Here is a 16,649-nt window from a genome sequence, read left to right as displayed (position 1 = left end):
TCTGAGTTAGCCTGACATCCACTATCTCTTCCCCATCACACCCAGCTGAGTAGCCTGACACTACTATCTCTCCCCCATCACACCCCAGCTGAGTAAGCCTGAACACACTATCTCTCCCCCATCACAACCCAGCTGAGTAAGCCTGACACCATATACTCGTCCCCATCAACACCGAGCTGAGTAGCCTGACACCACTATCTCTTCCCATCACAATTGGCAGGGCCAGATCGTACAGAGAGCGCATGGCTAAGCCTTGGAGCATCCATGGTCGGTACGCGAGTGCGAGATTCCTGTCGAGACCGGAGGACAGCCAGAGCCGCTTCGGACCGTGAAGGAGGAAGAAGCAGGCCTAGTTGGATCAGAGAAAGATGGCGTTTGAGTTTGATTGATTTGGCCTCTGACACATGGATGGGAACCAATGTTCAAAGCTGTGGGGAGAGTAGACCTTATATTAAAGGTGGGGAAACAGGGTGTGGTGTCAGGAGATGGCGTAGGGACATGTTCCAGCAGATCAATATTTGAGAGAAGGAGATTGGGTGTGATGGGGAGAGATAGTAGTGTCAGGCTACTTAGCTGGGTGTGATGGGGGAGAGATAGTGGTGTTAGGCTACTCAGCTGGGTGTGATGGGGAGAGATAGTAGTGTCAGGCTACTCAGCTGGGTGTGATGGGGAGAGATAGTGGTGTCAGGCTACTCAGCTGGGTGTGATGGGGAAGAGATAGTAGTGGTGGCAGGCTACTCAGATATATTTTTCTGTGTGTGCTTGTGTATGTATCTGTTTGTAGGGGCTTCCTAGTCAAAGGATGGGGTGTGTGTGTGTGTGTGTGATGGCATATCTCGTGATTGTGTTTGTTATGCTGTAGGCTGGAGGCCATGCATCTTCCTCTGTAGCTGACATATGTCAAGGTTATCCTGATCAGTGTTCTGTCTATATGGTACTCCCTACAGAATGACATTGGAGATCGAAAAACATGTTSKGAATAAATGACCAAATCAGCTGTTCCACCGRAACAGCTAGCTGATGTGTGGTTTGAGTGTTCTGTTACAACATGGCCACCACCTATCATCTAAGTGGGTGCTGCTACACGTTAGCGGTGGATGGGGTGAGTTCCCTCCCGACAGACCCCAGTGAAAATCCTTATTCTAATATGTGTTCCATTATTACTTCCTACAGTATATCATATACTGTGTAGCTGGGTGTAACATAAGCTTTCATTGGATATACCAGAGTGGACTACGTGGAATGGTATTGTTATGGAAATCACAGTTTGAAGGTCAAGAAGCAGCCCCTCGTTCCATGTTCTCATTAAATGGTTTTTAACGTCCGCCCGCCCGCTGTTAAAGTGCTTTTATGATTTTAGTGTCAGCAAACTCCAAGCTCTCCAAAAATATTGATGGGTTACTGTGATAGAAAAGGGCCATATTATATGCWAATAGGGTTCAAATCTACTGAGAGGAGGAGCCTAATAAGTCAAGCTCCAATCACAGCAGGCTTGCTCCAGTCCCATACATCCATCAGTCCCAAACAGATCAAGTCATTTGTTTGAGTGTCATGTGCAGGATAGACAGTGTGACCGTGCGCTGGATTATTGATTAGGAGATAAATAATGAGAGGTAATGAAGATGAACACGTTTTATCTCTCAGGATCTCTTCATTGATTTTGCGGTGGTAGTTCAGTAATGCACTCAGATTTGAGTGACCTTGCCTGACACCTGAAGACACGTGTTAGCTCCCCGAGCAAATGCCTAGGTCTTTAGCTCAGTGGGCTAAAGCAGTCTTTTGAGATCCAGGTTCGAAACCTGGTCATTGACACATTTTTTTTCAGTGAGAAAGAGCAGTCCTTTATTTACTAGATGCAATTAATTAATAAAAAATAGACTGGCTGTGTGACAGACGTGGAAACCGTCGCTGTGTGGAACCTCATCTCTTTCTCCCAAGGAGTGCAGTTTCCATGGCAACGTGGTATTGCAGGGTTGGTAAGCAGCTGTGTGTGGATGTAGTGGGCTAGTCTCTGGGAAGCAGRCGTTTGGCAATATGAGATGACATCACACTGCTGAAATAGAGCCTTATGCTGCTAATTGGAATTGTGATTTGCAGAGGTTTTACTGTGGTTACAAACCTTAACTGTATTTATTTGAACAGTTAAGCTAAAACTTTTAATTTGTCTCTATACTCCAGCATTTTGGATTTGAGATCAAATGTTTAATATGAGGCGACAGTACAGAATGTCACCTTTTATTTGAGGGTATTTTCATACATACAGTGCCTTCAGAAAGTATTCATACCCCTTATGCAACATTTTGTTGTTACAGCCTGAATTCAAAACGGATTAAATCCTGTTTTTTTTCTCACCCACCTACACGCAATACCCCATAATGACAAAGTGAAAATGTGTTTTTAGAAGATTTTGCAAATTTCTTGAAAATGAAATACAGAAATCTCTAATTTACAGAAATATTCACACCCCTGAGTGAATACTTTGTAGAATGACTTTTTGACGGCGATTACGTCTTGTATCTGGATTTGGGGTGAGATAAATCCAGGCTGTAACACAACAAAATGTGGAATAAGTCAAGGGGTCTGAATACTTCCTGAAGGCAGTGTATCTGTTTTACCGTTTAGAAATTAAAGTCCCCCAATTTGAAGGTGTCATAAGTATTTGGATTTAGTTAAAAAGGTTGTATTTGGTCCCATATTCCTAGCACGCAATGACTACATCAAACTTGAGGCTCAATAAACTTGGATGCATTTGCAGTTTGTTTTGTCTGTGTTTCAGATTGTTGTGCCCAATAGAAATTAATGGTAAATAACGTATTGTCATTTTTTTGGTCACTTTTACTGTAAATAAGAATAGAATATGTTTCTGAACACTTCTACGTTAATGAGATCATGCCCCCAAAACATGCCTACCACTCACCATTACCAATAACAGGGGAGGTTAGCATTTTTGGGGGGGTGTAATTTTATGCCTATAAACACCACCAAAATTAACTGCAAATGCACTTTTATCTTCACTGTCCAAGTAAATACATAGGGGAGTGTATATAACCGTATGTACAGTATGTATGTGTGTGTGTATATGGCTCTGGTTCATCCAATCAGACAATAGGCTATATTCAGGCTGTCAGTTGCTGTGTGGATTCTAGGTTTTCTGGTGAAATCTCTTCTCAGTATTTTCAACCCAAAGAATTCAATAAAAGTACCTGTTATAAAACAAGAGCGAGATGCACCTGTTTTATAACATGCACTAGATATTTTTGGCTGCACCTCCAGTGATGTTAGTTGTAGCGCTACCCCCTCCACTCCTCCAGGGATCAGTGTTATGTCCACTCAGCCTGCTATATATGTCAGCTGTAGCCAGCAGCAGTGGAGTGTGGTGATGCTACATCACTGTGGGTATGTTGGTTCTACTGTGGGTAGTGTTGTTTGTGTGCCCTAGGCTGAGGAAGGTTGTCCTACTCTAGCTAGTCTTGCAGTAATGATTGAAGACCCCCCTGTAGAGCAGAGTAATTCACAACTCCTGTTACATCAAGCCACTAACAATCTGGCTTACAGTGCCTTCAGAAAGTAGTCACACTTCTCAACTTTTTCCACATTTTGTTGTGTTACAGCCTGAATTTAAAATTGATTACATTTATATTTTGTGTCACTGGCCTACACACAATACCCCATAATGTCAAAATGGAATTACGTTTTTAGAAATATTTACTAATTAATTAAAAAATAAAAAGCTGAAATGTCTTGAGTCAGTAAATATTCAAACCCTTTTCCCAAGGCATGGCTAAATAAGTTCAGGAGTAAAAATGTGCTTAATAAGTTGCAAGGATTCTCTGTGTGTAATAATAGTGTTTACCATGATTTTTAAATGACTACCTCATCTCTGTACCCCCACACATAACATTTTCTGCAAGGTCCTTCAGTCGAGCAGTGAATATCCAACACAGATTCAACCACATAGACCATGGAGGTTTTCCAATGCTTCGCAAAGAAGGGCACCTATTGGTAGATGGCTAAAAATGGACAAAGCAGACATTGACTATCCCTTTGAGCATGGTGAAGTTATTAATTACACTTTGGATGGTGTATCAATACACCCAGTCACTAACACAGTTGCCGGAGAGTAAGGAAACTGCTCAGGGATTTCACCATGAGGTCAATGGTGACTTTAAAACAGTTACAGAGTTTAATGGCTGTGATAGGAGGAAACTGAGGATGGATCAACAACATTGTAGTTACTCCACAATACTAACCTAAATGACAGAGTGAAAAGAAGGAAGCCTGTACAGAATACAAATATTCCAAAACGTGCATCCTGTTTGCATTAAGGTACTAAAGTAAAACTGCTAAAAATGTGGCAAAGAAATTAATTTTGTCCTGAATACAAAGCGTTATGTTTGGGGAAAATCCAACACAGCACTGACTACCACTGTTCATATTTTCAACCATGGTGGTGGTGGCTGCATCATGTTATTGGCAAGGACTAGGGAGTTTTGTAGGATAAAAAGAAACTGAATAGAGCTAAGCACAGGCAAAACCCTAGAGGAAAACCTGATTCAGTTCAGCAGGACAATAACCTAAAACACAAGGCCACTGGATTTGCTCACCAAGATGAATCACTACCCTGATTTACCACTCTTTCCAGTAAGGCATGTGTATGTATGTTAATTTAATTTGTATCAATGAATTCCATAAGACTTCTGAAAGTTTATCCCCCAACAACAACAATAACAACACAAAGTAATGAATGTGTGTGTTCCACAGGGCTCATTCCCAGTGAATTTACAGCTGGTTCTGGTCTTGCGGCCCTCCACRTTATTCCAGCGGACYCTCTCCGACATCTTCTTCAAGTTCAACAGGGATGAGTTCAAGATGAAGGTGCCGGTATGTTTTTTTATATGCATGTGCACGTGCTCGTCTGATGTGAGGACGTTAGTGGACGTTTGTATGCGTCTCATATGTAGGTTAATGTGTGTTGACTCCCTATGTCTCAGGTGGTGATGCTGAGCTCTGTGACGGAGCTCCATGCCTACATCGACCGGACMCAYCTGCCCCAGGAMCTGGGAGGAACCCAGGATTACTGCCATGAGACCTGGATCTCACACCGCACCGTGAGTACCCTACTACCACACCCTTCCCACCAGACCCCTGACAGAATACATAGGGCCCAATCCTAACCTGATATCTGCGCACTGAACTGAACTCATTCTAAACTCTCCCATTAGTCCGCCCCATCTCAATGGGATGTGTGTGTGTTTATAACCAGTGATGACACAARTGGGTTGTGTTTGTCCGGTKCTCAGGCTATCGAGGCCTTTGCTCTGATGGTGAAGACCACGGCACAGACCCTGCAGTCGTTTGGGACGGAGCTGGCCGAGACCGAGCTACCCAACAACYCCCAGGCCACGTCCAACCTGCTGGCCACACACACCGAGAAGAAGGGACAGATGAAGGTAAGGGCATGGAGGGACCAAGTCATTAATATGCAGACTATTACCAAAAACTCCATGTTTTAAGTGATAGTGTTGAGGTCAATTCATCTGAAATTCAAGGCACGATTAAACATTCAGTTCCTGATTTGTTCCTGGTGTTTGTGTTTCTCAGGGGAAAGATATACTGAAGAACAGACTTTGGCTGTAGCTGAGACTGTATACTCTGTACTGTCCAATGGTAGATCCCTCTAACGGATGTGTCCATGTCCTGTCTCTCTCCCAGGYGGACCTGTGTGTGGCCCTGGGCCAGGGGGGCCGGCTCCTGGAGAGCATCAACGAGCCCCTGCAGAGAGAACCCGACTATACAATGAACCAGGACGAYCTGGAGAACCTGGCCACCGTGCAGAGGTCAGAYGGGACAGGGGTCAAGGGTCAGGCTTAGAGGTACTCTCATACCTKAGAAGTGGTCTAAAGTTGTGTTGTTTAGATCATACTAAATCTGTATGTATGCCTCAATCCTAAATMAATGGGWKYGTTTGGCYCCATATCAATTTTAGGGTGAACTGTCCCTTTAATGCTAATGAAATAGGTTGAGAAAGGGACAGGGTACAGTAGGAACAACAGAGATAGGAAAGAAGACAGAGATATCCTGAGGTCCAACTGGTTATGGAACAGTCAAGATTCATGTTCTCTAGTAACAATGGTGGTGTGTCTCTTGCTAGAAGTTACCTAGAACTCTACTCTCTCATCTCCCACCATGACCCTGAACCTTCTAGGCTGTGTTCTGCCGCGCTGCAGTGAAATCTGCCCCCCGTGCCATTCTGGTGTATTTTGGGAGTACGGGGATAGGATGCATAGTGGCAGCACTCACAGCTGCAGAGCAMAATTGGTAGAACAAAGGAAAGAAAACTGCAGTGTTTCATAACTCAAAACATGATGTTGGTTATACTGTAAAGTGCTCTGCTCTTGGAGGAGTAGGTTATGTAAGGGATTTGATTAAACACAGGACTTGGTTTGGTTTCAATGAATAGGTACTTCTGGTTTCACTTAGTGATACTTTGAGATCCAAGCTGAAATACCATTGTTAGCTTTTTTTCCTTTGACTCAGGTTCTCCTCTCTATCCTTCATTCCCTTTCCATTTTTCTCTTTTTCTCTCCCTCCATCCATCCATCCATCCATCTCTCTATCTCCATCCCTTCATTCGTCTACCGTTCTTCCTCCATCCGTGTGTAGACTGCTGGGCCAGCTGGATGAGACAGAGACAGCGTTTGATGATTTCTGGGAGAGACACCAGACCAAGCTGGAACAGTGTCTGCAGCTCCGCCATTTTGAATACTACTTCCGTGAGGTGAGGGGAACAGGGACATAAGAGCATCATGGGAGATGTAGTCCCAGTGACTGTTTGTCAATTTGTAGTGTGTGCGTGTGTCTCTGTCTGTGTGTGTGTGTGTGTGTGTGTGTAGTATGTGAGTGTGTGTGTTCTGACTACCTGTCCCTCACTATGTGTGTTCAGGTGCGTGCCCAGCTGGATGTGGTGTCAGAGCGGGTAGAGGCGTTCTCGGAGGTTGGCATCAGTCCCGCCCATGCAGAACACATCCTACGAGAACTCAACAGCCAGGAGGAGAAGGCCTGTGTAAGACACACACACACTTCATCCCAATAGCACACGTCATCCTCCCCATACCTCATCAACTTGTCTAACAGATCCAAAACACGATGAGTGAAATGAATGTAGAAACTTGAAATGATGAGATTCCACCAGCTGACATGGGTCGTATCCTGTTTCCGCTCTCGTTGTACCCCAGTACATTATAGACCCTGTTCATCTCAATGACAGTATTGACTTTACAGATGACTCACGTGCAGTGGACCATACCTCTATTGGTTGGTTCACACATACATTACTGCTGTAGTCCCTATGTGACTAGAAAACATGGCTTGTTGTCATGGATATGACTGTGTATCTAAACATGTACAACACCTGCTATATGTGCTGCTATTATTATCTTGGAGAAATGACATCATATGTCTTGTGCTGCTTCATTCAAGGGGACTTAAGGAGGGAGAGAGAGACAGATTGTGTGTGTGTTGTGTGGTGGTAGAGTGGATGGTGCTACTTCTGGTTCTGCACCACAGAAACAGCCTGCTCCCTCGTTCTACATTCCAATCACATATATGGACATGAACTGAATCCACAATGCCTGCGATAAGGCCCAGAACATCCACAGTGAAATCTTTACAGACTGTATACGTTGTGTAAAATGAGGAGTTGGCTGTTATGTATAGGTCCTTATTTCAGAGGCAACTAGGAAGTAACATGGATTTAATGGCTTTCCATTATGACTGCTTTGTTCATATTTATTTTGTTTTAGTGTGTGTGTGTGTGTGTGTGTGTGTGTGTGTGTGTGTGTGTTCTCACCTGCCTGTGTGTCTCTCTCTCCAGGATGTGTTGGACTGGGCTCTGGCCCTGGCCACTGAGGGGGATGGGCTGATTGAGAGTGCTCACTACGCTGAGGACTCCATCCTGCCTAAGTGCAGTGAGCTGAGGGCCGTGTGTGATGAGGTCACCTCCTTCCTCAAGACCAAGAAGGTCCTCCTCCTGAGGGCCATGGAGCTGCACCACTGTCTGGAGAAGGTGAGGGCTGGAGGGGAGAAGTAGGGCTATGGAAACACTGGCAACCCCTGGTTTAGATGGGGATCAGTAACCGGGTGATTGGTCAATGTAGCCCTCTAGTAGGTGAGAGCTGATGGAATCTTTCTGATGTATGATAAGTGTAGAGGTATAAGAGTTAGGGTTTGAGTTCAGCCAGTCAAGGATTCATTCTCCCTCTGACCTGTGGTATAATGAACCCCTCTCTCTCTCTCTCCCCCTCCCCCCCTCCCTAGGCATCGAGGTGGTGTGAGGAAGGGATCTACCTCCTTGCCTCCCAGCCGGTAGATAGATGTCAGTCTCAGGACGGGGCGGAGGCCGCGCTGCAGGAGCTGGAGAAGTACCTGGACACGGCCGCCCAACACCAGATCACCGACCTCAACGCCATCTGGAGGGACTATGACTCCATCCTCAARCCAGAGCTCAGGGTAGGTGGCGCCCCATGGAGGCACCAGATATACATTACATGAGAAAACATTGTATTTGGTGGGCCAGTTGTTTTGAACACGAGACCTGACCAGGAGGTCGAGATGTTTTTCCTCCCCTCTCAACGTGGTCAAGAAAGACTTTTGGTTTAAGTATAATCAAGCGATTGAATAGAGACGAGGAGAGGAAGACGTTTTTGACTATTGAGCTACACCCTCAAAATGTCAGCATCTAACCCTCCCTCCCCTCTGTGTGTGTTAACAGGAGCAGGTAGAGAAGGTGTTTCAAAAGCAGGTGTCCATGCAGGAGATGTTTGAGAAGAGGAGGGTCAGTCTGAAGAAGCTGGCAGCCAAACAGACACGGCCCGTCCAGCCAGTGGCTCCCAGGCCTGAAGCCATCATCAAGTTCCCCATGTCCCCTCCTGGTGAGTAGCACACTCTGCTCCACATGTCACACTGGTCGTCACCAATCTTGACTAACTACCCTTCCCTCCCTGTCTCTCTGGTTCTGACTCTACCTTTCCCTCCCTGTCTCTCTGTTCTGATTCTACCCTTCCCTCCCTGTCTCTCTGGTTCTGACTCTGCCCTTCTCTCCCTGTCTTCTCTTGGTTCTGACTCTACCCTTCCCTCCCTGTCTCTCTGGTTCTGACTCTGCCCTTCCCTCCCTATCTCTCTGGTTCTGACTCTACCCTTCCCTCCCTGTCTCTCTGGTTCTGACTCTACCTTCCTCCCTGTCTCTCTGGTTCTGACTCTACCCTTCTTCCTCTCTGTCTCTCTGGTTCTGACTCTACCCTTCCCTCCCTGTCTCTCTGGTCTGACTCTGCCCTTCCGTCTCTCTGGTTCTGACTCTTGCCTTCTCCCTGTCTCTCTGGTTCTGACTCTACCCTTCTCCCTCCCTGTCTCTCTGGTTCTGACTCTACCCTTCCCTCCTCTGTCTCTCTGGTTCTGACTCTGCCTTCCCTCCCTGTCTCTCCTGGTTCTGACTCAGCCTTCCTCCTGTCTCTCTGGTTCTGACTCTACCCTTCCCTCCCCTTCCCTCCCTGTCTCTCTGGTTCTGACTCTACCCTTCCCTCCCTGTCTCTCTGGTTCTGACTCAGCCCTTCCCTCCCTGTCTCTCTGGTTCTGACTCTACCCTTCCCTCTCTGTCTCTCTGGTTCTGATGGAAAAGGCTATATGGACACTCCTAATATTTTATTTCAGAATAGGTTCAAATTGGGTTAGGGTAGGGGTAAGGGTTTGGTTGAGGTAAGGGTCAGTTTTACATTTTGATGAGTTGTTTTGCAGGTCAGCAGCAGCCTCTCCTGTTTCTGATCCATTCATTGCCATCTAGTGGCATGTAAGAACTGCGCCTTAAACAATATTTAATTCCCCGACAATATATCATTGATTGATTGAAATGACATTTTTGTTGGTTGTTTGAAGTTCAGATGAGTAGTTCTTATTCCGTTTTTCTGTTTCTTGTAGCTCACAGGAGTCAAGAGACGAGGAATGCAGAGGACAACATCTTGAACGTAGAAAACTGCAGAATAGTGGAGGTCCAGGTGCAGAACGGCAGCAGCAGACACGGCTCTCTGTCTGAGGAGGAGAACCTGGCTGTGCTCCGACGGTAGGGTCAGGGGTCAAAGGTCAATGATGTCATACTATAGCCTGAAATGCCTTAAAATAAATCAATGAACGGCCTCCCGAGTGGCGCAGCGGTCTAAGGCACTGCATCGCAGTGCTTGAAGCGTCACTACAGACCCAGGATCGATCCCAGGCTGTGTCACAACCGGTCGTGACCGGGAGTCCCATAGGGCGGCGCACAATTGGCCCATTGTCGTCCGGGTAAGGTGGGGGTTTGGCCGGGGGGGGGCTTTACTTGGCTCATCACGCTCTAGTGACTCCTTGTGACGGGCTGGGCGCCTGCAGGCTGACTTTGGTCGTCAGTTGGACGGTGTTTCCTCCAACACATTGGTTCAGCTGGCTTCCAGGTTAAGCGGGCAGGTGTTAAGAAGCGCGGTTTGGCGGATCATGTTTCGGGAGACGCATGACTCGACCTTCGCCTCTCCTGAGCCCGTTGGGGAGTTGCAGCGATCAGACCAGATCGAAAAAGGGGGTAAAAAAATAAATTAAAAAACTATATCAATTAATACTCTTGTGAAACACAATTGAAAAGAGATGGTTAGAAAGATAGTTAGATATTTCATACTTGGTATAGTTTATCAAAATAATAATTAGAGGTCGACCGATTAATCGGAATGGCCGATTTAATTAGGGCCGATTTTTTAATTTTCAAACAATCGGTAATCAGCATTTTTGGACACCGATTATGGCCGATTACATTGCACTCCACGAGGAGACTGCGTGGCAGGCTGACTACCTGTTATGCGAGTGCAGCAAAGAGCCACGGTAAGGAGCATTGAACTTATCTTATAAAAAACAATCAATCTAACATAATCACTAGTTAACTACACATGGTTGATGATATTACAAGTTTATCTAGCTTGTCCTGCTTTGCATATAATCGATGCGGTGCCTGTTAATTTATCATTGAATCACAGCCTACTTTGCCAAACGGGTGATGATTTAACAAGCGCATTTGCGAAAAAAGCACTTTCGTTGCACCAATGTGTACCTAACTATAAACATCAATGCCTTTCTTAAAATCAATACACAAGTATATATTTTTAAACCTGCATATTTAGTTAATATTGCCTGCTAACATGAATTTCTTTTAACTAGGGAAATTGTGTCACTTCTCTTGCGTTCTGTGCAAGCAGAGTCAGGGTATATGCAGCAGTTTGGGCCGCCTGGCTCGTTGCGAACTGTGTGAAGACCATTTCTTCCTATAAAGACCGTAATTAATTTGCCAGAATTGTACATAATTATGACATAACATTGAAGGTTGTGCAATGTAACAGCAATATTTAGACTTATGGATGCCACCCGTTAGATAAAATACGGAACGGTTCTGTATTTCACTGAAAGAATAAACGTCTAGTTTTCGAAATGATAGTTTCCGGATTTGACCATATTAATGACCTAAGGCTCGTATTTCTGTGTGTTATTATGTTATAATTAAGTCTATGATTTGATAGAGCATTCTGACTGAGCAGTGGTAGGCAGCAGCAGGCTCGTAAGCATTCATTCAAACAGCACTTTCCTGCATTTGCAGGCAGCTCTTCTCTGTGCTCCAAGCATTGCGCTGTTTATGACTTCAAGCCTATCAACTCCCGAGATTAGGCTGGCAATACTAAAGTACCTATTAGAACATTCAATAGTCAAAGGTATATGAAATACAAATGGTATAGAGATAAATAGTCCTATAAAAACTACAACCTAAAACTTCTTACCTGGGAATATTGAAGACTCATCTTAAAAGGAACCACCAGCTTCCATATGTTCTGAGCAAGGAACTGAGCAAGGAACTTAAACTTAAACTTTTTTACATGGCACATATTGCACTTTTACTCTCTTCAACACTTTGTTTTTGCATTATTTAAACCAAATTGAACATGTTTCATTATTTATTTGAGACCAAATCGATTTTATTGATGTATTATATTAAGTTAAAATAAGTGTTCATTCGGTATTGTTGTAATTGTCAGTATTACAAATATATATATAAAAATCGTCTCATTAATCGGTATCGGCCTTTTTTGGTCCTCCAATAATCGATATCGGCTTTGAAAAATCATAATTGGTCGATGTTAAATAATTATGTTGATGTTAAATAGAATGTTGTTGTTCTGTTCCTACAGACATGTAATGAACGAGCTGTTGGAGACTGAGAGGGCGTATGTAGAGGAGCTACTCTGTGTACTGCAGGTGTGTCACTTCTGACCACTAGAGGTCGCCACTTCTTCACTTACTGTCCTAAATGTAGTAATATATATATTTATATGTTTTTGTTGAAAATGTACTTATCATAGATGTGCATTTTCAGATTGTCCTGTGTTAACATTTTAGTATYTGTTGTTATTCCAGGGTTATGCTGCAGAGATGGACAACCCAGCCATGGCCCACCTCCTCCCCAGTGCGCTGCTCAACAGGAAGGATGTCCTGTTTGGAAACATGCCAGAGATCTACCAGTTCCACAAGAGGTGACTTTTACTCCACRGCAACACCCATGTTACATAATGTTTACTGAGKAATGTCCTGTCATTGTGAKCAGCTGTTASAGAAGAGGCACATTCATTCAACCATATCGATTTATAGGGWCCAATTTRAACAATATTTKATTTGGTTAACATTACCTCAAGCCCCCCASTGCTTCCCAACCTCGGTAGTACTAACCTGTATCCCGCTGTCTGTCTGTGTCTCTCATCAGGACATTCCTCAGGGAGCTGGAGACCTACACAGACGTCCCTGAGCTSGTGGGACGCTGTTTCCTGGAGAGGATGGGCGACCTGCAGATCTATGAGAAGTACTGTCAGAACAAACCTCGCTCCGAGAGCTTGTGGAGACAGTGCTCCGACTGCGCCTTCTTCCAGGTAACCTTTCACCTTTCTTRCAGGGCCCTCAGTGTATCTTGGATAGGATCCTCAAGCTCAGTTTACTGTAAGCTTGTAAAAAAATATATAATAATACATGTATTGACGTGTGATTGTTTGTTTTTACGAAGGAGTGCCAGAGAAAGTTGGAACACAAACTGGGGTTGGACTCGTACCTCCTCAAGCCAGTCCAGAGGATAACCAAATACCAGCTMATACTGAAGGAGTTACTGAAGTACAGTAAGGGCTGTGAGGGTTCAGAGGACCTGCAGGAGGCGCTGTCCTCCATCCTGGGGATCCTGAAGGCCGTCAACGACTCCATGCACCTCATCGCCATCACAGGATATGAGGTCAGCTAACCACGACACCCCTATRCTCCTCATGCTTTAGGGTGGAGAGGAAAAAGTTACCCAACCGTGTAACATCTTCTGTACCACAGACAACGCTCAGCTATCTGTCCTACTTGTGATTGATTGTGTTAATTTATTGATCCCCAGGGGAGCCTGACGGAGCTGGGCAGGCTGCTGATGCAGGGGTCGTTCAGCGTGTGGACGGAACACAAGAAAGGTCACGCTAAGGTCAAGGACCTGGCCCGCTTCAAGCCCATGCAGAGACACCTGTTCCTGCATGAAAAAGCCTTGCTCTTCTGTAAGAGACGGGAGGAGAATGGGGAGGGTTACGAGAAAGCCCCGTCCTACAGCTTCAAACACTCCCTCAACGTGAGTCTGTTAATGTCTGGCTGGCTGGCTCACTGTCTGGGGGAGGGTTACGAGAAAGCCCCCTCGTACAGCTTCAAACACTTCCTCAATGTCCTGACTGACCTTCTGGCAGTCTGTCTGGCAGTCTGTCTGGCTGTCTGGCTGGCTCTCCTTTGATTTTTATTTGGATCTTTAGTATGTTATGAGTTCAACAGTGAAATAGAAGTGTAATATTCTTCGGTTCTCTCGAACAGATGAGTGCGGTGGGCATCACGGAGAGCGCCAAGGGTGACAACAAGAAGTTTGAGATCTGGTGTAATTCCAGAGAGGAGGTGTTTATCYTCCAGGCTGCGACACCTGAGATCAAAACATCTTGGTTGAACGAGATCAGGAAGGTTCTGACTGGCCAGCTGAAGGCCTGCAGGGGTAAGATGGGGGATCTGCGGCATTACAGACACACGCACACACATTCCAGAGGTGATACACATCTGGATGCTAAATTCTCTGTTGTTGTGTCTGTGTTCTGTTAGTAACTGTGATGATTTGTTCCAGAATCTAGTCAAAAGAAGGCGTCAGAKACAATGTCTCCCAGTCCAACCAGCAACAGCCCACCGATGTGTCTCAGGTCAGATTTTACAGAGAGACCATGGCTAGAGCCAGTTAGAGAGAAGGAATCAACATGGTTGGTTCTTCTCTTTTTCACCTGTTTGTTTCTCCCTCTTAGTCCATTTAGGAACTGTCAGAAGAGCGTGAAGAAGGGAGAAGAGAAGAAGACAGATGCTGTCTTCTCTGACCCCAACTCCCCCTCCTCCCCAAAACACAAAGGTGAGTTGCCCTATTTTGTTGAGTAAAGAAAATGGTTTTTACTTCTATCAAATGCTCATGACAAGAAAGCAAACTTCTGTTGCAGTTTTAGTGACCCCCCCTCGTCTGGTTAGGTAGCCAAGCCGTCCTTGAATCTTTTCCTACTTCCTTCTTCCTTGTTCCTCCTTTAATCTGAGCTTTCTTTCTCTTCTTTTCCTCTTCAAACCACTTTACTCTGTCTCTCCTTCCTGTCCCTCTTTCTCTACCGTGGTTGTAGAGGAGACAGTCACCAGTCCCACCACTGACAGGGCATCAGTGGCTAAAAAGCGTTTTACCCTTCAAGGCTTCAGCAATCTGAAGAGTCAGAAAGGTAACACTAGTGTCCTGGAGGCAMCCCCCATGTTGTCGTCATCATATATGGCAAAGATATGTTCTCCATTTTGAAGTCAACCCCAAGCTCTCTTAACCTACCCCCCTGATATGACTTTAGACAGGACACATCCTTTCCAGTAGTCGACTGCATCAGGGCTTTAGAAGACTGATATTTTGGCATGCTTTCCTTTGCAGAATGTCTTCACCCTGCTGGTAAAAGTCTAACATTACCAATGGTATTCTCTCAACCAGGTATACTACAGTATAGTTTGCAGTTAATACATCAAATATTAGAATTAGTGTCTGTTTTAGTAGGCCTGTCCCCCAGCCTCATRATTTAGATGTCTCCAATAGTATTAGCAAGTAGCTAARTAWTCTAGTCAGTTTCAGGAAGCTCTTCCCTCTCTCACAGCTGTTTTTCTATTGCTCTCTTTATKATTTCTCTCTGTTTCCTTCTCTTCTGTCTCTGTTCTTCGGCCGACAGGATCCCTCCTTAGCCCTGACCATAAAGCCAAACGCCACGAGATTAAGAGTGACCCAACTCCCTTTGGGTGTAAAGGTATTCTATCTAGTCCATGTCATACCTGTGTTTGACTCTGTAGTGTAGTCATCCATCCACCCTGACCCTCCCTCACAGTAGTCATCCATCCTGACCCTGCCTCACTGTAGTCTCCATCCATCCTGACCCTGCCTCACTGTAGTCATCCATCCATCCTGACCCTGCCTCACTGTAGTCATCCATCCACTCCTGACCCTCCCTCCATGTAGTCATCCATCCTGACCCTGCCTCACTTAGTCATCTCATCCATCCTGACCTGCCTCACTGTAGTCATCCATCCATCCTGACCCTGCCTCACTGTAGTCATCATCCATCCTGACCCTGCCCTCACTGTAGTCATCCAGCCATCCTGACCCTGCTCACTGAGTCATCATCCATCCTGACCCGCCTCACAGTAGTCATCCATCCCTGACCCTCCCTCACTGTAGTCATCCATCCATCCTGACCCTCCCTCACTGTAGGCATCCATCCTGACCCTCCTCACTGTAGTCATCCATCCTGACCCTCCCTCACTTGTAGTCATCTCAGCACCATGTCAACTCCCCATCATCCCAAAATATATCTCTGTGTGACCATCATGCAAGCATTATTTGAGTAAACTGGAGAGGGAATGAATTGTGGTAGATCAATGTAAGACATTCAGCCACCAGGGCCCGCTGAGTGCATTGGTACTGTCTAGCTAAAGACACTGGACTGACGAGGGACTGCAACATGGAGATAACCAGATAAGAGAATTCAAATTTGACGATCGTTGACACAGAAGATGCAACAATGTCTTGTTAACAAGTGAAAAATCTATGAAAGCCTTGTTGGTCTCAAAGGCCTTCTTTGTAAGACAGTTTGATGGATGAGTCAACCTACACCTGTGTACTTCAAAGCCACCTGAGTGGCAGACACAGCGTTCACCTGACGATGTTGCTGACTGCTCTTCTTCTCTCAGAGCCTGGTCAGACTCCTCACATCACTCTGAGCAGGGCCAAGTGGCTCAGCACCTCTAGTCTCTTACAGCCAAAAGGAGAGGTAGTGTGACAACATGCCTGGGAGGAACACGCTGCTGCACTGTGTGGTTGGCCTGGACCCTGCTCTCTGCTTTCCACACACCCCCCAACACATAGTCACAAATCACTAGCTTGTTCCACAATCACAGACAAATCTTCTCTCTGAGATTTGCTGTTGAATCTGTGTGATATTCACAGCCGGAAAATATGATTGGTTGTTTGTTTACTGTAGGCAAACTGT

The 16,649-nt window shown here is 45.4% G+C and overlaps 2 protein-coding genes across 15 annotated transcripts in view; one reads left to right on the top strand and one right to left on the bottom strand.

The window, feature by feature from the left end:
- The window catches only part of LOC111960691 (Friend leukemia integration 1 transcription factor), a 124,089-nt gene that overhangs the window by 44,341 nt on the left and 63,099 nt on the right, over window positions 1–16,649 (bottom strand). The gene's annotated exons all lie outside the window — the stretch shown is intronic.
- LOC111960689 (guanine nucleotide exchange factor DBS) lies at window positions 4,726–16,604 on the top strand. Of its 8 annotated transcripts, none has more exons than XM_070438758.1 (22): window positions 4,726–4,875; window positions 4,992–5,108; window positions 5,301–5,450; window positions 5,713–5,837; window positions 6,664–6,778; window positions 6,944–7,063; window positions 7,874–8,065; window positions 8,317–8,508; window positions 8,771–8,930; window positions 9,970–10,111; window positions 12,246–12,312; window positions 12,472–12,587; window positions 12,815–12,977; window positions 13,109–13,327; window positions 13,475–13,696; window positions 13,930–14,101; window positions 14,228–14,300; window positions 14,400–14,500; window positions 14,757–14,849; window positions 15,047–15,103; window positions 15,336–15,410; window positions 16,351–16,604. In XM_070438758.1, exons 1-22 carry the CDS (start codon window positions 4,741–4,743, stop codon window positions 16,437–16,439), a joined length of 2,895 nt encoding a protein of 964 aa, XP_070294859.1. In that variant the 5' UTR covers window positions 4,726–4,740; the 3' UTR covers window positions 16,440–16,604. The 8 variants fall into 8 exon arrangements, with proteins under 8 accessions (XP_070294859.1, XP_023838603.2, XP_070294864.1 ...); XM_023982835.3 differs by having other exon boundaries at window positions 4,726–4,881; XM_070438763.1 differs by lacking the exon at window positions 15,047–15,103.

Source organism: Salvelinus sp. IW2-2015, linkage group LG4p (assembly GCF_002910315.2).
Source record: "Salvelinus sp. IW2-2015 linkage group LG4p, ASM291031v2, whole genome shotgun sequence".
Taxonomy (NCBI): domain Eukaryota; kingdom Metazoa; phylum Chordata; class Actinopteri; order Salmoniformes; family Salmonidae; genus Salvelinus; species Salvelinus sp. IW2-2015.
The sequence above is the reverse complement of the archived record's forward strand: the minus strand, read 5'-3'. Positions and strand labels throughout refer to the sequence as shown.